The 27,948-nt window shown below is 38.0% G+C and overlaps 1 protein-coding gene across 1 annotated transcript; it reads right to left on the bottom strand.

The window, feature by feature from the left end:
* Window positions 1-17: 17 nt before the first annotated feature.
* YME1L1 (YME1 like 1 ATPase) lies at window positions 18-24,128 on the bottom strand. Its single transcript, XM_049798342.1, has 19 exons — window positions 23,911-24,128; window positions 21,000-21,131; window positions 18,259-18,421; window positions 16,116-16,214; window positions 13,738-13,847; window positions 12,462-12,612; window positions 12,263-12,370; window positions 11,777-11,859; window positions 10,824-10,914; window positions 8,996-9,148; window positions 7,514-7,646; window positions 6,935-6,997; window positions 6,309-6,421; window positions 5,779-5,934; window positions 4,908-5,059; window positions 3,909-4,035; window positions 3,735-3,808; window positions 3,044-3,130; window positions 18-1,830 (listed from the first exon to the last, which is right to left on the bottom strand). The coding sequence occupies exons 1-19, from the start codon at window positions 23,938-23,940 to the stop codon at window positions 1,687-1,689; spliced, it is 2,169 nt and encodes a 722-aa protein (XP_049654299.1). The 5' UTR covers window positions 23,941-24,128; the 3' UTR covers window positions 18-1,686.
* Between the last annotated feature and the right edge of the window lie 3,820 nt (window positions 24,129-27,948).

Raw genomic sequence — 27,948 nt, 5'->3', positions numbered from 1 at the left:
TAAAAAGAAAACCAATATGCATAATTAAAATTAACCTTTATTACTCCAAAAACAGATGCCAAATATGCAGTATATTTATGTTTCTGTTGGCATATTCCTAGAATGCATGTACAACTATAACTAGTCAGCCTAGACATTTGGTATACTGTTTTATAACATTTGGCAGTTCTCCCACACTGCACTGGGATGTCACTATAGTAAGCTGACGAAAATAGGCAAACAGAAAATTACCCTGATTTTGAAAGAAAAAAAATGCATGTGCTCTTACTAAAAAACTAGGTTATAATCAAGCATTACACTCAGAAAATTCTAAAATACCATGTACTTCTAGTTTTAAGTGTAGCTACCAATTTCCATTCACATTTATTGGCACCAGCCCAACTATTTTAATGTCCAAGTATGGTAACTTTCAACATTAATATGCTAATAAAGGCCCTCTCTGCAACAGAAGTTTATAGTCCCAAGAGTCTACAATTAATTGTGCAGAAAGATTATGATCAAGATGTGTTATTCCTAAAAACCAGTTCCATGAGATCAAAAGAATACTGGCATATAATAGCTAGCAATTACTTCCACTTGACTGGAAACTGCTTTTCTTTTTTTCAAAAACTTCTTATTATCTTAGAATTTCCAGAGGTTTCTGTAAGGGTTGAAAGAAAAGCTTTTATTTCCCTACTTCTACTGTAGAACAGAACTGGGAATGTTATTTGAAGCAACACATGCTTCAAACATTTTCTGAACTACTCTTTAGCGAGCAATATTGCCCTCTTTGAAGAGATTATTTGTTGGATTATCAAACGCCCATACATAGTATTAGTAGAAACTAGTTCTGTAGAATCTCCAGCAGTGTAAAAGCACTGTCAAAGCACTGTTATCCATCTACTGCAGTAATAACAATTCTAAGAATCTTGTCAGCAGCACATCAGAGGTTACAGGTATTTCTCTTATCCCTGCCACAGTTCTGCCCAAAACGTGGTCCAAAGAGGCTTATACATGTTTAGCCTGTTATTTTTGCCTTAAAATTTCTCTCCCAGCCATACATGTGTGTATTTTAACCCCAAGAGCACTGAAAACACAATTGCTAATGTTTTTGTCTAACATGGAGCTCCCACAACTCACTTTAATAGAGATGCACTGCGTAGCTGCTTCATTCTTAGAGATGTTTTGTTACATTTCTAAAGAAGTCTTCTTTAAAAGTGATCTCTAGCCTCAAAGAGACCATGAGCATTAGACTACATACTATGGTTTTGCAAATCTATCTGTCACTATCCATAAAACATTCCATAGCACATATTGTGGGGTTATCACTTCAAACGCACATGTAGCAGCATGACCCAGGAAGCTATGCCAAAACACACCAGTATATCTGTATGTTTTTCTTCTCAGCTTCAACACATTTGACCGAACCAAAATGCTGACTTCAACCCTGAGATTTATCCTTCTGAATAACTTCTTGTGGGAAGAGTATAGGGAGCAGAGGATGAGGAACTTGCTTTATTTTGTGTGTCTTACTCTGAGGAGACACAACAAATAGATGAGTAACAGAAGCTCACAAGAGACAGAATATTAAAGTGTCACTAATGCCATACACACATCAGGAAGGGAAAAAAAGGCTATGCTGCATAAGACTACTGCATTGCTAGATGAACATTCTTCAAATTACCAGTTACTGTATCCCAGAAGTTATCATCTTACTTCTAGTTTTTTTCCCTCTAGAACAATTTGTATTTCTTTGGCATCCAAAGTCTCATATTTCAATAAAGCTTCTGCTAAATTCTTGTGTTCTTTTGCATGAGTCTTCAGGATGTTCTTTGCTCGCTCATATGAGTCCTAGTATTAAAAAAAGGTGGAAGGAGATTTTAAGACTTTAGAACAAAAAACCCAGCGATATTCCACTTTAAAAATTGTTTCCAGGTAAATACAGCTTGAAAAAAAAACATTTAAAGTTGTGCCTTACATTTAATAGCTAGCACAGCTCCTTCCTCATGAAGATTTAAAATCTAGCTGGCATAATTAATAAAACCAAAACCAAACAACAAAAAGCCCAAAAACAAACAAACAAACAAAAAAAACACAACAAAAAATCCAAACAAAAACTACCCTTTATGCCACCTTTGCATTTTGCAGAAGTAGGACTAGAAATAAAATAAAATCCTGAGACAAATCTTAGTATTTTTACATATGACTTAGAAAAGACTTACTAGATTTAGAAATTTGCTCATTAAATTAAATATATTTTATTTTACATTATAAGCAGTGTTACAGCATTCAAGGAATGTTCCTCACGTAAGCTTTTTAAAAGCTTAAAAAACTCTCAAAGTATTATGTACTTTTAGAAAGCTGAAAGCTACCCAAGAATTTACCAGCTGCCGCAAGTAGGTGCACATTGCCAGCATTACCAGCTTCAACTTTTAGTTCTACATAGACAGTTCTTACATGACCAAGTCAGTTAAAAAAGTGTTAATTGTTTAAGTGTTATGATATAAATAATTCTCCTGCCTGTACCAAACTAATTCAGATTACCAGAACAGTGATCTGGAAGTTCTGTGATTATCGAGTATTACAAATTTCCCTAAGCATCAGATGCTGATCACTGTGAGGAAAAGGATACTCAAAAAGGCAACTCTCTGATCTGGTATGGCCATTCCTGTGATTCTGTACAAAATTATTTAGCTGCAAGTTACAAAATACTGGAGTAACACAAAACATTCACATCTGTTCTAAAACAATTTATAGCCATACTTTTTTTACTATGAATTGAATAGGCAAAATACAAATCCTGGCAAAATGTAAGAGGAAGTGTTAAAGAATACATTAAAACACCCAACACTACCAATGTGTTTCTCACTACTTGTGCATGACAATCACCAAAAAGTTTTGATATGCCAAGATTCAAAGTTGCAGCTACGTTAAATACTTGGGAATACTTCCATCCACCTGTGTATTTTCACCACTGTACATTAGCAAACTGAATTATCAAGTATGCTGATGCTCAACTCATCTCAAAATAAATGTATCAGAGTAAAGGGGGAGAGAATCTTACCCGTAGTAATGTTCTTACTTCCTGTTCAATTGCAGACTGAGTTTCAGGGCTAACTTTCCCTGTATCGGTATAGGTCATAACACCAAGCTAAACAACAACAACAAAAAAATATCTTGTCATTGTTGCAGTACACATAAAACACTAAGAAATTCATCACCTATTACTTCTGTGTGCCAACAAATAAAATCATTAATCAAATGCTTGCCAAAGTGCTTGCAACAGAAGCAAAACAAGAAGCATATTCATCAACTATGTAGTCACTGCAAAGTCCTATTTCAACAGGTCACAGTATAGATCCTGATCCCTAGACTACGAACACTTGGTGGGTAATAAAGATGACTAAAGAAGTTCCTTCAGAAATCTAGAAAACTCAACGTTGTCATCCACCCCCCTCTTAAAACCCAAGATTATCCTAAATTCCAAAATCCTTGGTTTTATTATAAACATTTTCTGCAGACATTAGTAACTTCCAAGGTAATTTTGAGGTGAAGATCTTGCAAGTTAGTTTTTAAACTGTCAAATATATGTGTTTTCTAGTTGAGTTCTCTATTGTAGGGCCAGTCATAAGGCTTACTTTCTTTTTTGTCAGAACTACTTAGTCTCTGTGATCACTGACAGCCAAATAGGCATTTAGTTACAGAACAGAACATTTCTTTGTACCATATAAATATTTAAAGATTGATGATACTACCTTTTCACTCATTCCAAACCTAGTCACCATCAGTTTTGCAATTTTAGTAGCGTTGTCAAAATCACTGGAAGCACCTAGATAGCAAACAGATTTAAATTATGTTATTGAAACCAAGTTAAACATGCCAGTCCACAAGCTTTGATCAAAAATTCTTCTAACTACCAATCAGCTAACCTGTTGTGATGTGATCACTTCCAAATATGAGTTCTTCTGCTACTCTTCCTCCCATACAGACATCCATCTGTGCAAGCAACTGGGATCTAGTTTCACTCCATCTGTCATTTTCTGGGAGCAAAGATACCTGTAAGATACAGAACTGTGGTCAGGTAACAATAAACAGAAGAAATACTGAAATAATCTAAATAATATTCTTGTTTATATCCAAAGCAGATATCAAGGTTTTTATGCAACAATGTAAATGCTCTGGGCCACCTCCTGGTCTACACACTCATCAGATTTGCTTGGAGATACTTAGTCTACCAGGTGAAATAGCCTCCTAAGGGCCATGAGCACCACAAAATTAAGCAACTTAAACCTACCACCAGAAGAAACAGAACAATCTAGTCTATCCATTTACCCTTATTCCCTACACTTGTACTAAGCACAAGTCAACTTGCCCAGAGGATTCAGGCCAATGATTTTCTTTAACTGAACACATTAATTTGGATAAAGCTCAACAGAAACAGACATAGTAGAAATATTTTTCTGTTCAAATGCTTGGCAGCTAAAGGCAGAATAGAAAAACTTTGGGATATCTATGCTAGAAACAAGGTAGGTAACTGATTAGTTTTAGAAAAAGTCACATTCGACAAAGAACATCTTGATAAAGGATGTTTGTGTTAAAAGTACAGTTGAGAAATGCTTCCATTTTCCAGTCCTTTAGACATTCTTCAAATTTTCACTGTTGGGTGCTATTTTAACTGCAGCAGAATCAAACATACTTATATTTCTTTCCTTGTATATGTGAGCTATTACATTAGCATATGCTATTTTATTTAAAATTGAAGGAGGAAAGCTTTCTATCACAGAGAAAAGATGACCAGCGAGTCTTCCAAGAGATTGCTCATGAATATTTCACATACTACAATATGCATTAACATAATTACAACAAATAGCATTGTTGGCAAAGTCCTCAACAACACTAACCCAACATAAAGTTCTAGAAATACTCACATGTCCAAGTGTTGTTCCTCGTGTCATGATTGTAGCCTTGTTGATCGGCATTGCATCCTTAGTATAATATGCAATGATAGCATGTCCAGATTCATGGTAAGCAGTGATGGTTTTGTTTTTCTCATCAATTTCTACACTTCTACGTTCAGGTCCTTAAACAGAGGAACATTAAATAAACTTTTTGTACAGCTGACCACCACAATCCACACATTACGTACACTCGAACAGAGCATAAAGTTGCTGAGTATCAGCATGCAAACAAAATTAACACACATTCATTAAGTGCAAAATGTTTACACATAGGATTTTAATGCCTAAAATGGACCTCAATATACGCTACAGACAGGTTGCTTTCAATGGAATAGATTTAAAATGCAGTCTGAGTATCTGAGAAAATTCCATTTCTTCTCTCCTATATGAACAGACCAGATTTTTAGTGTATATGTCTCAGGTGTTTAGGTTTTGTGTTATCACATGCCAAGTTAAACAGAAGTTCCAAGTTTCTGGTTGTTTATTCTGTCCTTTCCTTTAGGAATAAGTAAGGGAAGGGTAAGATATCAAGCCTGTCTTCCTCTAGGCTTAAGTACAACATGCAGCGTTTTTGATAAAAAGTATCATGTCTTAAAGAATGTATTCCATATTAGATTTTACATAATACTCTCCAGTCTCCAAAGGTTCTATTCAGAATTAACTAACAGGAGACTTATTTGTTTTAAAAAAACAAAACAAACAAACAAAACCCACCCAAAAAACCAATCAACCAAAACCCAACAGCATAAAACCTTCTCTCTTTCTCTATAAAAGTCTTAATCACACAAGAAAACCCCTGTGTACTGCAACATATATGTATGTCTTTTGTATAAAATCATACCCATTAGAATTTTGTCCTTAGAGAATTCTAGTTCTTTCATGGTTACCATATCTTTTCCATCAACAGCTGCCTTTAAGGCAGCTTGATTTACAAGATTCTCAAGCTCTGCTCCAGAAAATCCTACTGTGCCTCGTGCAATTATTTCTGGATCAACAGCTGTGGGGAAAACCAAACTTGTCATTAGGGTCCATGTTGCTCCTGAAAAAGCTTGTAACATGAAGAAACATCAAGAAATGACTGAATTACAACCAAGAATCATGTTCTACTAGAAATAATGCATCAAACAAAAACTTTTCAGCTTTATAAGAAGTGAAGCCTAATTCTTAAGACACTATAAACTGTTGGGGACTAGAAAGAAACACTGCCTCAGAAAACTCATAACACTACATACTAGATGATTTTTTGTGTTCTTTACTGAGACACACGGTAAAGCCACAATTGCTGATGGCATAAAGGACTAATACATGAGTGGGCTGATCCAGGATAAAAACTGTTACATTAAGAGGTATTACAGTAAAGTATTTACTTACATGGGTCATACTTTATTTTATTAAGGTACCACTTCAGAATTTCTGTACGACCTCTTACATCAGGCTTGGGAACAGTAACTTGCATATCAAAGCGACCAGGACGTATTAAAGCACTAAGGGAAAAGACAATTTAATATATCAACTTAAAATGCTGCAGTAAACTGTTACTAACATATACAAGGAACAAAAATCCATCTGATATTTCTAAAGACATCTACATAGACTACGTCTGGTGTACAAATGCAAAGAATACATTTTCTTATCTGTTTGTAAAAAGACAGATGAAAGATGTTTATTACCAACCCTTTTTAAAGGTTGTTTTTGCATTTGAAAATTTGCATTGTGAACAAGGAATGCAACTGGTCAATTTAAGCAGAAAAACTTCTAGAAATTTTAGCTGCTTAGAAGCATGTTAATTATTTGTCCGTATTTCACTCAACAACCTTTTAAATGCCATAATTGGTCAATACATATTCTTTTTGAGAGGGGGAAAAACCCCAGCTATAATGCTGTAATACTTGAAGATTATCACAAGCAACTTCGTTGTTGTTGCAGGGTGGGGTATTTTGTTGTTTCTTTGGTTTTTAATACATGCTCTGTAAAAATGATCAATACAATATACTCACTTATCTAATGCTTCAGGGAAGTTTGTTGCACCAATAATAACAACACCTTCATTAGGTTTAAAGCTAGATGGGGAAAAAAAAGGGTGAAATTGGTTTTTTTTTTTGGGGGGGGGGGCAGGGAGGAGACAGAATTTACACCTTTTTTTGTCAATAACTACTTCCATTTTTTATTTCAGACTACCTCAACTGGCTAGTCAAAAACAAGCTATCAAACCATAACATTATCCAAGAACGACCACATTTAACCCAGCAACTGATTAAAAACATGCCCTGATTTCACAGTTGAACTTCTCCTTTAGATACATACCCAGTCTAAAAAAATTGAGAAATTATTTAAAATAATTGCAGCTATTGTACTACTACAACTCAGAAGCTTCTACATTCTTTACAGTAAGGCCATTAATGCTACTGTTGGCAGTACTAATAAGTGGTCATAAAAGCATCTGAAATTTGCGCCCTTAAAAGCATTGCAAAAAATAACGAAAAACATCAAAGTTGTAAAGGAAGAAAAATTCACCCAAATATTCAAAATACCAGTCAGTCAAGCACTTTCTGTGCCCTCAGAATCCATATATTTACCCATCCATTTCAGCAAGAAGTTGATTAATGGTCTGTCTTGAATAGGGATGCATTGGAGATTCAATTCTCTTGCCACCAACAGAGTCCAACTCATCAATAAATATAACGCATGGTGCATTTGCTTTTGCTTCCCCTGACAAAACAAAAATAGCAAGGCACTTCAACCACACAAAGGAACAGACAGTGTATCACATAATTTCAGATTCTACTATTTCTATTACTCTTGGATTATAAAGTGTTCTATGAGACATCACCAGAACTGTCTTGATTTTAGCCTAAAAACCCCAAAATATATATTTGAAATGAAGCAAAGAGAAGAAAGTTTCTTCTTGTGGCATGAAGAGAAGCAAGTTTCTTCATCTCCACTTATCATGCTACAAGAAATTACTAACAAAATAGATTAAGAAATTTGTTGTATTTTGTAACAACTCCCTACAACAGTTTATTTTATAGGCTTGGGCAGACAACATTCACTTATTAAATAAAAATAACATGAAATGTGACAGGTTTAAATGCTAACTTATTTTAATAGAACCTGCTTGTTATTTAACAGTGAAGACCTCACCCTCAAGTTTACAGGTATTGAAAACAGAAAATAAAAACGCAATAATAAACTTTAAGACCGTCAACAGGTACATGCATACCAGGATGCAATTCATCTCACCCAGCTAGACATACCTGTAACATTGATATTAATGTACAAGTCAGTCATCTAAACTTCCATAGTCAACAGAAAGAAAAGCACATTTTAAGGTACAACATGTGTTACATTTTGTATCCCTTCCACTTAAAGCAAGTCACATTTCTCCTACAAATGCAAACTACTTTCTACATTGTATATGCCTGACACTATCAATCTTCCATTTAAGAGAGAAGTGGAATTCCCTCCTCTCCTGATAATACTTATTTGCATACTTAAAATAGAAAGCCTCTTCTGTGAAAGTTATCAATCTAAACACTAATTTTAAAAGTTTCATTATAATGCCCTGGGCCTGTTGATGGGTGTGAGAAAGGAAATCTCATCTTAGTGCTACACTGTGATGCTGTAAAGCTCTAATTCAGCTTTTAAAAAATTATGGAAATATGAGGGAAATAATTGAGAAAGTTAACGCTATTTTTTATCCTAAATTTACAATTTCAAATTTACAATAATTTACATATGACTAAGTAAATTACAATTTAAAATACTCCATTTAGTTTATAGAACATGACATTTCTAATTAAACTACTTCTCGCTGGAAATGTTGTAAACATCAGTTATAACTTTTGCTATAATTTCATCTGATAACTAGCAAGATTCTACAGTCAATTGATGCTCACAGAATTCTGAGATTTACCTACACAGTTAAAAGTTTTATTTATTAGCCTCATACACTACTACTTTCCAGTAACCAGAACTGTACCTAATCAAACCTTGTAAACAACACTGAATACTTAATCTCACACATGAAAAGACTTCAAAACCCTAAGTATCTAACTTACTGAATAGGCTTCGGATGCGACTAGCTCCTACACCAACAAACATCTCATCAAACTCTGATCCAGATGCATAATAAAATGGAACATCAGCTTCACCCGCTACAGCCCGTGCAAGAAGAGTTTTACCAGTGCCAGGTGGTCCAACTAACAGAATACCTATAAAGACAAACAAAAAACCCAAACAACAACAAAAACACTAAGCCCACATATTACACAGGTACCATTTCTGCCATGCATTAGAAGAAATAATTTACACTTTGCGTCAAAAAGCTGTTAACATCCCATTTCAGATACTGCTCCTTACTTGCAATCTGAAGAAGCTTCCTATAACAGATCTAGATACAGTGTAATACGTATTTAAACAACAAAGACTTGCAAGACTATCTGTTTCTACAGAAGCCTAAAGTATTCGGCGAAATCACTGTTGAGTTCAGCAGCTGAATCCCTAACAGTGTCTTCCTCAAACTGACATTTTCCTAGCCATTTCTGAAAAGTGGAACTTTTTTTTTTTAAATTAAATTATTCCAAGTAATTTTCTTTAAACAGTGTAGAGCACTAACAGGAAAGAGACTTACCAGGTTTACGTATTTCAGATTCATTTGACCTGCTACTATGATTAAGCTTAATCATCCTTTTAAATGAAAACATTTGTTTCTGAACTGTCTATAAAGCAGTTAGGAACCACTAAAGGTGCTGAAAGCCACAAGGAAGAAATAAAGGCCTTTTAAGAGTTCAGTTACATAAACCCCCCTGCCTTTCAAGATAAAGAGCTACTATATATTAGTTTAATAACTAAAGAAGGTACAGTAAGTTTTGTCTAACCCCAACATATTCATTTGCATAATATAGGGGGTTTTTTTGGACATTTTTGCATTATCTGGGGTAAGTTCTCAAGATTAAACTTACACATCTTTCTCAGATGAGAAAAGGTATAACAGAATTAAAAGAATTGGTGATAGGAAGCTATTAACTTTATAAAAAAGATATCCTTATAGAGATAGTTAAAGGAGCAGTGGGGGGAAGGGGAAGACAGACCTGAAAACCTCTGAGCTACATAAAGTACTACTCAAAAAGGCATTAACACCAATTATACATAATTTTATCAGTAAGTAATTTTTTAGTACTATGTTACATTCGGTGACAAAGCAAAAGAGTTTTTGTAGTACAGTACATCATCTCTAAAAGGTTTCTTGGGACTTCAAAGAAATATTGCTTCTTAACCCTCTAAATAAGGCTGCTAACAATTATAAACAGAGGTTTGATTTTTGAAAGGCTTTCTGCCTGGAATCTACAGTCCACTGCTTTGCACTGTCATAGCTTATTACCCCTAATGCTATTATTGAATTTCTACAAAATGTAAGATGTATCCAGGCACCTTTGCTTCTTCTATCTGAATATCTCAGATACCTCAAATACTCTGTGGGGATAGGCAGTAATGACCAATTTTTACATATGGGGAACTGAAGGTAAGACAGGAAGCATGCAACTTCACTACCGTCACCCCAACTCTTAAGTACCTCATTTAAGAGTATCCTTTAGTACACAAGCTTTCACAACTCTCCTTGAAGACTCATTTGTTCCTCAAATATTTTAAACAAACAAGGAAATCCACTACCTATGCCTTACATTATTTCACTATTTTTCCCAGTTACAAACTAAATACAACAGTAGTATTTAGGCCCATTTTGGTTATATACTTTTTTTGATTCCCTAACTGAAGGAAAAAGTATTCAGAAGCTAGGCTGTAAATTAGTCATTCAGTATAGAACAAAGCTACAAAGATAGCCATGGCTACATATGATTTTCACTTCTGCTGAGCAATGATTCTTACCTTTTGGAAGTTTACCTCCTAGTACAGTAAATTTATGCGGGTTTTTCAAGAATTCCACAACTTCTTGCAATTCCTGTTTAGCTTCTTCAACCTACACATTAAAAACATGCCACAAAATATAACTAAGCATTTATAAAATACTGCATCTTTTTTTGTAGGTGAGTTTTGTGTTAGAGACTAAGTCTTTAATTGTGTATTGACCAAAAATATACAACAGAAAGAAAAGATAAAAAAAGTGTACAGAATTTGTGTGGATACTGAGTGTCCATTAGTTCAATTCAACCTATATCCTAGAACTGTTCACAGGAATCAGTAAACACTAGTTTATATCAGTTTATAGTACTGAAGGAATAACCAAACAGTTAAAGACCAGATCTGACCGACAAGATAAATACAGAATCAAAAATTCTACATTAAGATACTAGTCTAATTAGTTAAAAAGAGATTAATTGTATCTATTTGTCTAAGGAGAAGGAGAGGGGGAGGTCCTCATTTTGCCACTGACAGCCAAAGAACAGTTGAAAAAATAAAGCTCTCATCAGCAGTGACATGCCCACTTCTTTCTGGGAATCTCTGTATCTCCTGTCCTAATATCAGATATTCGAAAGACATGGTACTAAGACAGAAATGATTAAATGGCATTACCATCTTCTTGTATTGGTCAACTGCCACAAAAAAATAAATTAACATGGATACTTATGGCCTGCCTTTTGCTATTCTGGCCTTTAAAAATGCGATTCAACAAGTCAAGAGTGCACCTTTTATAACGCATTGAATGCCACAAAGATATAAAACAGAACAATTGTGGTTAAAACTCTCCTTTATCTTGGAGCAGTCAATATATATAAGGCTTCAGTTCATACAATGAAATTTCTTGAACAGAGTAAGACATTCTTCAGGCTCACAATGATTAATTAAGCAAGAACCCACACACACTTTAATTTTTAACTTACCCCTTTTACATGTTCGAAGGTAACATTTTTCAACTGGATTGGATCAACTGCTGCATCAAAGATACTTGATGTTCGAAAGCGTACTAATAGCAAACAGCAGATGATAAACAACAAATTTACACATGAAGTCATTTCATTCCAAGACTGAACTTTCCACTTGAATGCATACCATTAAGCCACTAACTTTACACCTGCCCTTTTAAAAGGGCATGTTTCTATTTACAAGTGTCCAGCAAGAATAATATTTTTAAAAAATACATCTTTAAAATATCTGCAATTAATTCAGTGATGCAAGAGCTTTTCAGTCATTTGTAGTACAGAAAACCCTGCATCCAAAAGCACATACACAAAGCCAGAAGTTCTCCCTCAGTGTTTCTGCACATACCCTAACATTCTTGAGACCCAGGTGATAACAATTTAATTTGTGCTAAATCTGCTCGAAGAAACAACACAAGTGAAACAGTGTGGGGAAAAAAGTTAACTAACCAGCATCAGAAAAGGAACCTTTGCCGGGTAAAAATGATGAATATATAGCAAGATAAAAACAAAGAACGAAAAGAAAGAAAGAAAGCAAACGTGATCTTCTTAAGGAATCTGTAAAAGAAAACAAAACAAGTTTTAGTATGGGCTGAAATAAACTACTTTCTGAAAGCAAAGACAAGATATGTGAACTAAAACAACTTACCAAGTGTTTTTTGCAGGAATACTTGTGCTTTCAAAAAGCCTTCTGCAAAACCAGTTTTAAAAGCATCCTGGTGTGCCTCTGGGATGTTTTTTGTTTTCATTAGCGTATCTAAGTTTTCAACATCAATTCTTCGCCTTCTCAGGATAAAGCCCTAAAATATTTTCCACGGCAGTGTCAGTATACACTAAGTTTTGATACATAGTTAACTTACTACCTGGCCAGCATGGGGAGGTGAGGGGAGGCAGGGGGGGGAGGCATGGGGCAGTAGCTCGAGTGTGGAATCACAACAGCTCCAGCAGGGGCACCCTGATTTTTGCCGAACAGGTCAGGTTCAGAGCCCTCCTGGATCCCAGTTCCAAACAGAAAACACAGCCTAAGGTAGATTGTACACAGCTAGCTTTGTACACCGGATTCAGTGGGAGGTATTAGCTTAAGCATTTTGCATCATGAAATGAACTTAAATTATTCCCAAATGCAAAATATCTTTTAAGTATAGTTTTGATAGAGCTTGATCAAATGCATCTCATATGCCCTGCCAAATTTAAGAGTAGCACTGCATGGAGCTAGCTCTGGTTTATCTTCATCCACTGTATACCTAGTCCACAGATGAAATAAACCACATATGCTTAGAAGGGGAGAGTTCAAAGCTAATTTATACACACAATAATATCAAATGATTTCATTAGCCTGACTTCTGTACAACCAATTAGAAGCAAACAGTACCTAGGTTAACTTGGTTTTGTTAAGTGCTTTGCTACACCAAGCCTGGATTGTTAGCTGCTGAATTAAAAGTATGTAAGTGAGTTTGTAAGCCATAAAAATACCAACTTTAAATTTTTTGTATCTTAAAAATATACTAGCCACAAGTCAATCTATTCTTAAAACATCAATCACATGCTGAACTGCTTGAAAAAACACATTCTTCTATGTTAAACTAGCTGTATTTCTGTTTAAACAAATACTTCATTTGACTCCAAGCTGTTTTTAACAAAGCCACACAAACAGAACATGAAGTTTTATTTCTAGAGTTTAGAGCCATTTTACTCTGAAACTACCCTCCTAAAAAATTCAAATGATCTTTATATTGAGATATAAGAAGCAAATCTGTGTATTAGTACGAAAAACAGTATGTTATCATTAGGTCAAGTTTTAGAATTAAGAATTTTTTTTCACACTAGTGAAACAAAACACCCTTGGTAAATTGTGAAGATTCATTCAAGAGAAAGAGATAGTCTGAATAAGCCCAAAGCAACTTCATAATGTTACCTGTATTTACCTTCAAAAGTGAAGAAAGTGAATTTTTTGTTTCTGTGAATTGTTCAGATGTTGACTGCAGACGTCTTGCTCTTGATCTCAAAGTCTTAAAGTTCCGTGATTGTATGTAAACTTAAAGTAGTAATAAAAATTTAAAAAGTTAAAAACAATCCATTACTACCACTACAAAAAAAAAAAAGTCTAACCAATTTTCGAAACTATTTTATGAAAACAACTACTGTGCCTGAACCGAATACAACATTCCCAACACATCCACAGTAGAAACTGAAGAGAATTGCGAACAGCAATCTGTTTAAGATGCCTGACCAAAAAGGTTGTCCTGGTTTCAGCTGGGATAGAGTTAACTGTTTTCCTACTAGCTGGTAGGTGCTATGTTTTGAGTTCCCTATGTGAAGAATGTTGATAACACTGATGTTTTCAGTTGTTGCTAAGTAGTGTTTAGTCTGAAGTCAAGGATTTTTCTGCTTCTCATGCCCAGCCAGTGAGAAAGCTGGGGCAGGGCACAAGAAGTTGGCACAGGACACAGCCAGGGCACCTGACCCAAACTGGCCAAATGGGTATTCCATACCATGTGACATCACATCTAGTATAGAAACTGGGGCGAGTAGGGGCAGGGAATCGCTGCTCAGGGATTAACTGGGTGTTGATTGGCAGGTGGTGAGCAATTGCCCTGCGCATCATTTGTACATTCCAATCCTTTTATTATTGCTGTTGTCATTTTATTAGTGTTATCATTATTGTTTCTTCTTTTCTGTTCTATTAAACTGTTCTTATCTCAACCCACGAGTTTTACTTCTTTTCCTGATTTTCTCCCCCATCCTACTGGGGGGGGGGGTGAGTGAGCAGCTGCGTAGTGCTTAGTTGCTGGCTGGAGTTAAACCACAACAAAGTAAAAACCAGAAAACTGTATGAAAGTCAATTCTGGATCTACTAGTAATAAACTGGATAAATAAACCAATAAATTTTAGTACTGTGAATGGATCATGTGATCATGAACCATGTTTGTGATCTGAACTTGCAAGCAAACTACTTACTGTTTCATAATATATTCTTGCCATAAACTTTTCTGTTAAAATAATCAGGAGTTCATGCTGTGCATTATAGATAACTGGCCAACCCTATGACCATCTCAGCTCAGGGAACAGAAGTGACAGCTGAATTAAATCCAGGCAGGGTGACAAACATGAAACATTCAGAAGCTAATCCAGAAGGATGGGAATTGAGGTTCCTGCTCTAAGTTTTGCCTAAAAGCTCAGCTGAGAAGGTGCCCAGAAGAGATCTGGAATGGCTTAGGTGTGCTGTTAACTTAGAAACTGACAAATGAAACCATTTAAACACAGTGAGCTCATAGCACTATATGTCATCTTCTATCACATTGGAAATCTTGCAATGGAGATTTTATCACATAATTCACACAAGCCAATAATATTTATCTTCTTTCACTACTATGTTTTAAAATAATCACCAATACCCATCAACTATATAGCTTTAACTAAGCCTTCTGTTACAGAATAGCACCAGACAAAAGGAACTTCTGGAGATGATCTAGTTAAATCAACATCGGATCAGGTAACTCTGGACCTCGTCCAGCTCAGTTTTGAAAATATCCAAGGATTGAGGTAACACACCTCTTCAGACAATCTGTTTCAGAACTTAGCCATTCTCACTGTGAAAATTCTTCAACAGAAATTCCCTTTGCTTTTACTTGTAATTGTTGCCTCTTCTTTGAGGTGTACAAGAGAGGGGTAACTCATATGGCTCCAATAGCAATTAGATCACTCCTTGCCTTCTCTTCTGCTAACTTTAAAACCTCAGGTCCTTCAGCTTCCCCCATACATGCTCAAAAATCTGCACCCTTCCTTCTGGCCCATCACTAGGCTACCTCCATTTTATCAGCATGGGACACAAAACCAGACACAGTATCCAGATGTAGGATCAGAAGAACTGAACAGAGGAAAACACTTGAACTCCCTGAGCTCCTGATGATGTTCTTGCTAATGCAGCCCTGTTGTTACCCATCATACATCCAGGAGTAGTTTAAACCAGTCACCAAATACCTTAGAAAGTTCATCTGGATGAATACTAGATTCAACACATTTATTGATTCAAAAGTAGTCAGTTCATCTATCATCTTTTAAGTATACAATCCACATCTTTGAACAAGATTCTATAAATACACCATGTTTACTAACAATTCTGGAAACACACTACTTAAATGCAAAAAAGCCTTCATGATTTAAAGTGTTAATATCAACATAAAGTTCCTCCTGGAAGTTTACTGGTATTTCCTGAGTGACACCTCTAAGACAAAAGTAAGAATACTTTCCCAGAATAAAAAGATACTAGAGACTAAAACCACTGTAGTTTATTGTTTTATACCTGGCCAACACCGAACATCTGAACAGAAATTTCGGAGGGGATTAGGATGCTGTCTGTATAAACAAGATGAGCGCAAAGCACTGAAAATATCCACGAAACCTGTAAAAAGATACAGCAAAGTGTAAATACACCCTATATTAAATGGCAACTAAACATTACTTCTCACATAAGTTGTTTTTTCTTTCTTAAATATTAATTTCATTTTGCTACAGTCCTTCAGGCACTTGTAATTAAACAAATTAACCATTAGCAGTACATAGATAGTTAACTTCTTTGCACTAACCTATGTCAGGCACTTTGCAATATACCAGAATTGTTTCTAATTAGAACTTCCAAAAAATATTCGTACCCAGAACCTTGAACTTGAAGCTGCATCTGGGAGGGAAAACTCTGCACATCTGTACTGAGCTGAATAAAGATATGTAGACTAGACAGGAATCCAAAGACTTTCATGAAGCTGAAGGACCAGCATTCAACCAATCATTCAGTTTGAAAGGCGTTAAAGAATAGATTGGTCATGGGCATTTTAAAACAGACTATGTATAACATGAAAACATTTTAACCTATACTAAGTCTACTTAATTGTACAGTCCTCATGCAATACAGAAACAAGAATAAATAAATAAAAGCATCACAGTGAAAAGTTATTAGCAGATACTATTTCAAGCATGCTGTAGACTGCAAGACAAGAGGACTGTCATTTATTTGTTGTTTAGTTACAAAAGCTCAAAAAACTCATCCTCATTTAGAGGTAAGACTTATTCAAGAAAGATCAGAGACGGGGCGGGGGAGGGAGGCCAAACCTACATATGCTCTCCTCCACAGTAATTCAGAAGCTAATGTAATACAAAAAGGATAGGGTTTCTTTATTTTACATAATCTGAGAAAGTTATTACATCAGCTAGATATATCTAGGACAGCAGAAAAGAAGCCTAAAGTTCCTAGTAAATTTTTTGAAGTTATATGATTGTAATAACAGCTTACAAGCTAACAGCTGAAATACTGAGGAACTATGGGAAGGAGAAAAAAGATTAGCTATTAATTCTATAGTGCTGTATATTCCACAGTCTTCTATAATACTGCATATTGGCTAATCTAATACAACATAATTATGAACACATTAGTTTAAAAAAAAATACTCTCCTCACTTTATGCACAAGTATATGCACAACATACATGTATCAATAGTAACAGTCATCCATAGCATGCAGTGTCACCTACAGCAAAAGTATGTTCTTGAAGATTTAGCACCTCCCTTGCCTGTGGCAGTTTTCCACCTATAACCTTGCCTTTTCAACTGTGAATGAAACAACCAGTCTGGTGACATTGCATATTAATCTATCAAAGCTCTGAAGCATTTACAACTTCTTTCTTCACATTCAAGAAACTGCCTCTGGGTTAATTTCTTTATATTTCACATCACAATACAATTTAATACTACTTCTCTAATAGCAGCCCTGACATATTACTCTTACGCTCTTTCTCCCAACTGCAATACTATACAGACAGCATCTCAAATGTCAGCTGTATGCTTCTTTTCCTAAGACATTCTTGAACATCTACACTGGTCTTGCTTCCTGTATTTCTGTCTAAACCCAACAAAACATCTTTAAGTGTAAAGAACCATTCCTGGTTTACTTCAGCAATGAAATACTCTACATGGACTGTTAACAATTTGCCACCCTGAATTCCCTTCTAATTGATGTCCTCCTGTAATGGTTGCTTCAAGCAAAAAAGGAATAACTTAATGTAAACCAGAGATGTTCATAACTGTGTTACATTAGTAGATTAGCAAAATCTAATTTCTTCTATTTGGTGAAACAAACTGGTGAAAAAATTCATAGCAAGAGACAATGCACTTGTAGTACAGCTGAGTTCAGATAAGTTTAATAGCAGCCAAATTCAAATTTGAATTTGTAGAAGCAATTCCAAAATCTGGGTTGAATTTTCTAAAATTCCCAAGATTCAAAGCACTACTCTAGAGACAACCTGTATACAATAAAAAGTACATTAATACTCTTTTTATTAAAGAATTTTTTAAACTGAGTTATCTACAGCACAACAGATTAAACTAAAGAATAACTGTGTTCACTTTTATAATCTAACTTATCAATTCTTATAAGCACTTTACTCTGAAACATACCATGCTTATTTTCAAAGAAGGACTCAGCAGAGATGTACGATGTATGCCACTGTGAAGAGACTTTGTTTTCTGCACAGTAGCCAGGAAGCAACCTGTTCACCAATTCTTTGAACTGGTTAGCTTTCAAATCACACAATCCCAGATCTCTTAAATTAAATACAGACTGCAAAACAGAAATAAACATTCAAAATTTACTTAAGATTACCTTAGGGAAAAAAAATTAAGAGTAACTGAGTTAACTTTTTGGCTCAATACAGCATCTATATTTCACAGTTCAGACCGAAATAAAAAATTTGTCAATGAAGAAAAATGAATGAAAGGACATGATTAAAGAATGAATATTTGTTACTGTCAATCCAGAATAACTTTTCCATTTGCACACGTTGGTATTTCATTGTCACAGTACGTTTATGACAAGCATATTTTCTTCCCAATTCAGCCTCTTCAACACCTTCGTGCTCCCCAACTGAAGCAGGCACAGAAAAAAAATGCAGTTTTCCAACTTTTTCTACTCTTTATGATAGAGCAAATGGAGAGTGCGAGGGGAAAAGACATACAGCAATAGCCACCCATTACATTTCATCCATGTTAGCCAACAGCAAAATCCTCCCAACCTCTTTCTTATTTGGGTAGTCTTCTTGCAGATAGTAAAGATTTAGCAGCAGCACAAAGACTAGATATTTAGAAACTATACCCAGAGTTAAAATCTTAAAAAACCATGAGCTGGGTAGACACACAATGGAAGGCAAAAGTTTCTATGGGGAAAAGGGTAAGTACTAGGATCTGGGATTTCCTACAAAGCAAAGAAACTATGAAAAAAAAAAAACCCAAGGAGGTAAGGCACTTACACTTAAAATTACCAAAGAAGTAACCTTGATCAAAGTAATTTTAATCTTGTATTTTACAGATAGGAAAATATCTTTCTATGGGAGAGTACATTTTAAAAATACATATTGGTTTGGACCCTTTAAAATATCTATTAGCCTCTCAACACTGCTTCTGCAGTAACATTTTCTTAACCAAGATGTAAATATTCAATTCTAAATGTATTTGCAAGATACCTGATTTTTGATTGTTAGAACATTATGGATTGTATTTTTGTTTTTCCTAAACTGTTTTTATATAAGCTTTACGTTGATCTACTTTCAAGGTGAAACTAGATTTCCAATAAAAAGACATACATGAAAAATACTTGAATAAAATAACAAAAGAAGCATTTTTAGAACAGATTCCTAGATGCATCCAGAACACCACCGTATTCAAAGTGGACAGTTTAAAATGGATTTATTAAGCAAACAAAGTATTCTGTTTCAAAGGCTAGGGTAGATTTGCTTCGGGACCACTTAAAATAAGTACTCATATATTTTTAAACTTAATTTGACTTCTACATATGGCTTAAAGGAGGAGATCAAGCCTTCCTACTTCAGTTTAATAATTACTTGGAAAATTACTGAAATGCTAAGGGAAGGGAGAAGATTAAAAAATAATTTTAAAAAATTAAATTTAAAAATTTTAAACATTTTCTGTGACCCTTCAGAAGAGGGTACTACTTCCAAATACAGATCAAACTTCGCAGCAAAGAGGCTTCACATTCTCAAATAATTATTTTTGCCATTCTAATAGTTCAACTTTATTCAATATTAGAACTGCAAGTACTACATCAGTATTTCCTGATTTAAAATTTGAGCTTAACCTTTATTTAAGCTTAGGTTTATTACAGTCTAATCAACTTGCTTTAAGAACTTTCTTTAAAAGCACTTTAGAGAGACTTCTTTAATTGTTATTTTTATACTTTTGTCATGCTAGGAGGAAGCAAACAGGTGTATGATGAATTATAGAGGAAACATTAAATATGAAAAACCCTCTGTATTTAAAGGAGACCAGATTCTCTTGCTGAGTAGAAAGACAAATGCAGAACTGAATAAATGAAACACACTTTTAGTTTCATTAAATAATCCACGTCTCCCACTGAAATCAAGTTATCACCAGAAGCAAATACAGTATCAAAAAAAAACCCAACCCACAAAACCAAAACCAATGGAATCACAACACAGGGATGATTAGTACAATCCATGCTAATTTCCAAAGTTCTGCAGTTAGCAAAAGACTCCACATTTTTTGTCCCAAACATCTTCTGAAGTTAGAAAACTTGTTGTAAAAATGAGTTGAAAGAGAAGCGGCAAGATCTGATACTACTTTGTACTTCCTGTATTTTGATTTTCAATGTGAAGAACAAAAAATACCTAATGATAATGAAAGATATTTTAATAGGAAAATAAGAAAACATGCAAGTATGCTATTTAATCTCTAAAAACCCCTCAACGTATTTTAAGTTACAGTCAGTTTTCTCACAAAAAAATAATGAAACAAACTTTGCTAAAACTCAGAGAGTGAAGACAGTAAGTGGTTTATTAACAGAGAAGTTAATTGTTAATTTAGAGCAAGAAGCATTAAGTTGAAAGCGAAAAAAAATCCACTCCTCATCTGCAAACTGCTAACGAGACAAGTACTAGCTTTTTTATTAATGAAATACTGTATTTTCATAGAATCCTTACCACTAAAGCACCGACTAACTGAAGTTCTGTCAAAAAGTTACATTCTATGTGTTAACATTCTGTTTCATTTAGTCATTTTACATTATTTTATAAGACAAGTCAAATAATAAATTCACTTAAATTGATATTACTCAGATTTAATTCAGTTAAAAGCAAACCACCACTTTTCCCAAAGGTTTTTAGTACCTCACTCTTCTGAGGATCATGCTCTGGGGAGGTGTCCCTCTGGACAGGCTGTATGGATGCTGTGCTGGCAGTAGTAGTGGAGCTTTTTGGTGAATGAAAGGCGTTGATAAGGTGACTCAGAGGAACAGTAGCCTGGGGGGAAAAAAATTATTAATCAGATAACGATTTAAGCTTGTTTAAACTATTTAAACATTTCTCCATTCCAAACCCTTACTTATAATTGCGTATCTTGTACACTGCCTTTTAACTGAGGACTTCATAATAAACTGCATGAACTTAGCTTCAACACCACAGTGTTAGCTGATACCTCATTTAAAGATTGATCTAAAGAAAGATTTAAAGCTGATCTGAAGAAAAAAGACAGTTTAAGTATGCATGACAGATTAGAAGTTCACAAAGCTTGGGGAAAAAAAAAAGACTATATTTCCTGATTTTCAAACATAAGCATGGTTTAAAGAAAATAATCTCTAGATTTGCAAATACAGAAGTAGGTACAGATCACCAACACTCAGCAGATGCAAAGACTGCCCTCAGTTTGTACTTAAGACAATGTTTACTTACAAAAAATAAAGAAATAGACAATTTCTTATAGAGTGTTCTCATCCGAAACAGCACAGAAACACGATTGCTACTACACTTAATACTTCCCTCACAGTATTTTTTTCCATTTTTTTCTTTTTTTTTAATGTATCACTTGTTTGCTGTGTTAGATATGTGCTGTTGCAACCAGATGACAGAACAATAACGAATGTTGCTGTCTTCTGACAAATATTACAAACTTAATCATTTCATGCAAATAAAATATAAAACTGTGAAACAATGTTTTTCCATTGTAGTCACCAAGCCCCCATCACAGTTCATTAACTTACATTCCAAATAGGTGTTTTTTCCCCACATTGCAATAAAAGACACAAAAAAGGAAACACAATCAACAGGGGGAGAAAAAGAGAGGAAAGCCAATAGCAAACAACTTCTACACTGAAAAGTCAGCAAGTTGACACCATCTCTTGAAATGTTTAAAACCTGTTTCTAGTTACTCTCATTCAGGAACTTTCTCTTCTTTGGAAGAAGTGTTCACTGAAAAAAATCCTGAGTCTGTCTTGGTGTCTGCCAAGACAAAACGAAGATCACCATTCTGATAAGACTTCACAACACAGCCACAGAAGAGAAGTAATGTTCTTTAAACAACAGAAAAAGAACGGTAAATGAGGTACTGTATTTAGTGGTAGGCCTTAATTTCAGACTTTAAGATGAAATATTATAACATAGTAAATTCTAGATTATCCCTGAACAGATATCCAAGCAACAGATCTCATCAAGCTGGTTCCCCTTGAACCAACTTGAACAGAAAGCTCAGTGGCTGCTTTTGACTAGCATTGAATCATGAGGCTTTATCAACACCTTACTAATTCAGAGATCATCATTCTTAAGTACTACTGACACCTGTATTATTTTCCAAACAACAATTATTTTCATCTATAAAGTAATACTTTTATAACCCGAAACATCTGTATTTTTCCTGCATTATGTAAATTATTTCCAAAAGTCTCCTTTATGTTTTCTTCCTTGGGATCCCACTTTAGCAACATACCTAAGTATCAAACTAACATTCACAGTCAATCCTGCAGTTCAGCAGCACTCACTCAGTTCAGTGACACCACCTCATGAATCAGTACAGAAGCCCAGGTACACCACGTATCAGGGCTCCTCCTCTAGCACATGACTATGTCTATTGTGAATATATGGTACAAGTAATTCCTCCATCTCATTACACATCACCAGGGAAGAGAGCTGGAGTGCAACTCTGGCTGCTGGAACGATACCTGACTGCACTACCTGATTAAGCCTCTGCCTATAAATGTCCTTCCACAAGAACTTCCATGTCTGTGTTAAATACACAGAAGATCGAGAGACAATGCCGCAAGACATGAAAACGGCCTCAGAATTAATTGTCCAAAATTATAATTAAACTCTGGGAGTTTGTGGTAAAACTATAAAGCCTCCAGAAGTCAAAGCCAGCATCCCAACCACTAATCAAGCTTTCCTCCTGCATTTCCCATTATGAAAAGGTGGAATGACACAGTCCTTAAAATATCATCTCGAGTTCTGTCATTTCACTACACTAACAAAAGCAATTAACACATTCTCCACATCTGGAAAGAACAATCAAATCCCACTGTGTAATAAGACTATCACGTACTAATCCCCCTAACACAAAACATAAAAATAAAGCCACTGGTTCAGATCAAAGTCCATAAAAACCACTAGCCCTATCTGATAAAAGGTGCCTTGCCAACTGCATCCAGACAGTTTGTTCTATGTAATAAATAATTGAGGGACTTGCCCCCCCCCCCCCCCCAACTCTTCTAATTTCCAAGTAATTTATCTGCGGTTTTCACAACAACCAGTGACAACTAACAGCACGATTTAACTTTAGCTGTAATAACACCGCGCCCCCCCCCGCCTTTGCTTCTACTATAAAAACAGATACTAAAACGCGCCATCTCCAGGTTATTTCTTCATTTCAGATTTTACAAGCTTTTACTGGACTTTCCTTTCTCCTCCATTCACGTACTTTCTTCCTAGGTAAGACTCCGCCGCCGCTGCAGCCCCCACCTGCTCCTCTCCCCACTGCCACACTCGATGGGTGCCCCCACACCTCCTTCGCTCACGCCCGGTCGACGCTCTCCGAAGCCCCAAAAACGTGGCAGCCGGGATCTCAGCTCCTCCACCCGAGGCCCGCAACCCCGCGCCTCCGCCCAGCCCCGCTGCCTCTACCCGGACACGAAACGAGCCCCCGACGGCAGCCCGGTGGAAAGGGGGCCCCAAGCCGGCGAACTGCGCACCGCAACGGGCCGGGGCCGGGGCCGCCGCCGGGGCCGCCGCCGGTGCGCTCCGCGAGCCCCCTCACCTGAGGCTGCACGGTTGAGAAGGAAAACATCCTTCACCACGGGGGCGGGGGCGGCGGCGGCGGCGACCACAGGCGCCTCTTCCGCTTCCCAGCCCAGACGTAGAAGCCGTGCCCGCCTGTCAGCCTCCGCCGCTCAGTCGCTGTGGTGGTAGCCGCCGCCGCCGCCGCCGCCGCCACCAGGAGGGCCCCACGCCTCCACAATTCGGGAAAATGGCCGCCCCCTACAGCCAGCAGTGACCAGGCCCCAAGCTGTCCCGGAAGCGGCTGGCGATGGTAGAGCTTCCGGGTCGCCTCTCCCTTTCCCCCACTCCCGCGCAGCCGCAGCCTCGCAACCAGGTCGCGTAGGAACTCCTGTTTTCCCGCGTTTCCCGACTACGCTGCGTGCGGGATCAAACCATCAGTTACAGGAGGAGGAGGAGGAGGAGGAGGAGGAGGGTGAGGGGCAAACCATCCTTGCGGGCAGGCCCGTCTGCAGGCGGAGCCGGCGGCTGGGCCGGGGCAGAGGCGGGCAGGGCGGCGGGGGCCGCCGGCACAGAAAGCAGCGGGGCTGGCGGGAAGAGGAAGAGGAGGAGGAGGAGGAGGAGTGTGGCGCAGCCAGGCCTCCAGGATGCCCAGGGCGAGAGGCAGGGAGGGCCCCGCGGCAGGCCTGTCCCTGCCCGGCGGTCATCATCCCCGGGGAGCGGCCGGAGCCGGGCTCCTCTCACGAGTGCCGGGAAGGGCCGGTTCCTGACAAAGGGCGGCGGGTGACGAAGGCTGGCGGCGGGGCCTGCAGTCTGTCAGCTGAGCCGGCCGCGGAGGGCCAGCGGGGTGTCCACAGGGCGTGCTCGGGCCGTGCCTTCGCTCTGACACCTCTGCAGAAGCAGGTGCTTTGAGCCCGAGGGATTCCTCTGCACCCCCAAATACCGGGATGCCCGCTCGGACGGAGACTTCCAGCCGGCGAGGGGGTGGGGGGGGCGTTGGAAACAGGGCAGTGACAGCGTGCCCAGACCAAGACGTGCCTGGGGACCTGCCACTGCAAGCACAGTGCATTATAGCTGCCCACCCCACAGGGTATCAGCGGCAGGATCACCATCAGCACAGCCACTGCACGTGCAACAAATTTGCACGAATATGTGTCATTTATCACCACTCAGGATGCCTTCCTGAAGTACTTAAAATACCTTGCAGGGAGTTACGAGTATACCACAGGTAGAAAAAAAACCAAACTTCACAAATTAAAATGTGTATTGGTAACTTAAATACTGTTACTCAGTTCACATCTTAATAAAGCCACAGGAATCTACATATGGCACAACCTGCTCTTCAATATTCATCCTTTTTCTATGCCTTATGCTATTTTTCCCATGCGCTCTCCGATTATTTTGGGGTTTTATTAGCATTTTCTTTATTTCACCTGACCGCTGTTACTCACTGTTCTTCCTTTCCTCACTGAAAGTGCCACCCCACACCAACTTACACTGATTACACAGTGCTGCCTCCCCCTGCCTTCATGCACATCTCTTGTTTTCCACTGACACTCTCATGATCACAGTTGTGTGGCTCAGTTAGCTGATTTGGCAGAAACCTCACCCAAAACCAACAAAAAAACCTAAAAGGTGATGAACGTTAACATGGATCCACCCCATGAAGCAGTTTTCCATGCAGCTGTACAATGGCTCATGCTGCCTTGAGGGAAGGGAGAGAACACACAGGTTCTCTGTTAGATGAGCTCAGGCTGTAGCAGAATACATGCTGCCTGACAGTAGATTCACAACTGGCATAACCTGATGTCGGCATGTGATACCACCAAAAGGAGCAATCCCTCCTGCTCTCATCTGGGCTTCTCTGCTGAAATCACTGCCGACAAGACACAGCTAAACTAATGCTGCAGAGTTAAATGACAAATACAGCCAATGATAAATTGTATTTAATACCATTATAGAAAGCTAATTTAAAACATGTTTTCTACATTTGTGCATTAAATTGCACTTATTGCTGGGATCTGTAGGATAGCAGCACTCCTCGACAAGTGCAAGGAAGGCCTCCCTGTGCATTATCGGATTATAAGTGATGTATTTTAAAGCAAAACAAGCGCTTGATGAGACTAATCTACTGTGTTAATAGAGACCCATAGTTCTGCACTGACCTCCGTAGAAATAGCTCTTTGCTGGTGTAGAGACTGCAGCAGAACAATTAAGATCTGTGTGAATCAATTATGAACAGCAATGTATATGTGAAAGCAACTGTCCTGGTTTCAGCTGGGATAGAGTTAACTGTTTTCCTACTAGCTGGTACAGTGCTATGTTTTGAGTTCAATATGCAAAGAATGTTGATAACACTGATGTTTTCAGTTGTTGCTAAGTAGTGTTTAGTCTAAAGTCAAGGATTTTTCAGCTTCTCACGCCCAGCCAGCGAGAAAGCTGGAGGGGCACAAGAAGTTGGCACAGGACACCTGACATCAGGGCACCTGACCCAAACTGGCCAAAGGGGTATTCCATACCATGGGACGTCACATCTAGTGTATAAACTGGGGGGAGTCGGGGCAGGGAATCGCCGCTCGGGGATTAACTGGGTGTCAGTCGGCGGGTGGTGAGCAATTGCCCTGCGCATCACTTGTACGTTCCAATCCTTTTATTATTGCTGTTGTCATTTTATTAGTGTTAGCATTATTAGTTTCTTCTTTTCTGTTCTATTAAACCGTTCTTATCTCAACCCACGAGTTTTACTTCTTTTCCTGATTTTCTCCCCCATCCCACTGGGTAGGGGGTGGGGTGAGTGAGCGGCTGCATGGTGCTTAGTTGCTGGCTGGGGTTAAACCACGACAGCAACATCAAAGCAGTAAGGCAAGGGTTGACCAAGAATGACCAAGAGCACAACTGAGAGCAGTAAAACTGGTAAACACTGAGGACCTTGCTGTGTAAACTGAGAGCAGAAGGCCCGCACTCTGATAAGGCACTGTCACAGATGGATTCGTCAGAAGGCCTGCGCTCTGCGAACAGGAGGATGGCAACAAGGTCAGAGCACACTGTAAATGCCACACCTGTCCCTGCTGTCACAACAGGAAGGCAGAATGTAGCCATGGAGATATCCAAAATAAGGAAACGGAGAAAATGGGGAACAACTCTGCCCAAGATTAATGGAGGCTGAAGTCATCAAGAATTGGAGGGAAGCAAAAGATCACATTATTCTAACTCCTGGTCATAAAAGACCTGCCCAGAAAGCAGTTTGTCATCACCAATCCAGAGGATGCCAAGACAGTAAGGGCTCAACAGTGATAGTAAGGGCTGGATAGGAAGCGTGCTCTTACACAGAAGTCATCCTGGCTATACCATTTGGAGGCACATCTCTTGGAGCCTGCGAGTATGCAAGCATGAGAAAACGTGAGTGAAGCATATGAGAAAATGAGTCTGTGGGACCAAAATCAGTTGGTGTCTTTCTAAATAAATACTACCTTCCAGTTCCTTAAGGTCTCACACCGCGTTCTGCTGAATTCCTACACCTTCAAGCACCCCATTGAAGTGAGAGGACAGTCTACCTGGTCACAGCAAGAACAACCTACTGCCAAATTGGAAACCGAGATTGGGTAGTATTTAGCCGAATCCAAGCTTTGGCATTTTGTCACAATGAAACGCTCTTAAGAAACCAAGCAAAACCAACCACAGAATGAATCCTGGGGAGTTTTTTTAATTGCTGGATACAATGAAGAGAATGAGAAAATTTTTAGGGTCCTTCTGGCCAAGCTGGGAAAGCTGTACTGAGGCAATGCAATATAGACAGAGATAGTGACTAGAACCTACCAGAAACACTTACAGCAACACTCACAAGCCTCGACGGCACCGTCGCAACCAATTTATTCAGCTCATCTGTGTCAACAATAAACACCTAACGCCTTCTGGTTGCGAGTGGAACTGAGCACGCTGCTCACCAGATACCGCCGGGAGCAGCACCGTACTACGGGTGAGACCGGAGGACGCTCATCGCAGCAGCCGCCACCATGCAGAGGCCTGGGCGAACGGCAGCCACGGTGTCTCTGAACGGCGGCGGGCGCGCTCCGCGGCG

Source organism: Accipiter gentilis, chromosome 4 (assembly GCF_929443795.1).
Source record: "Accipiter gentilis chromosome 4, bAccGen1.1, whole genome shotgun sequence".
Classification (NCBI taxonomy): domain Eukaryota; kingdom Metazoa; phylum Chordata; class Aves; order Accipitriformes; family Accipitridae; genus Astur; species Astur gentilis.
The sequence above is the reverse complement of the archived record's forward strand: the minus strand, read 5'-3'. Positions and strand labels throughout refer to the sequence as shown.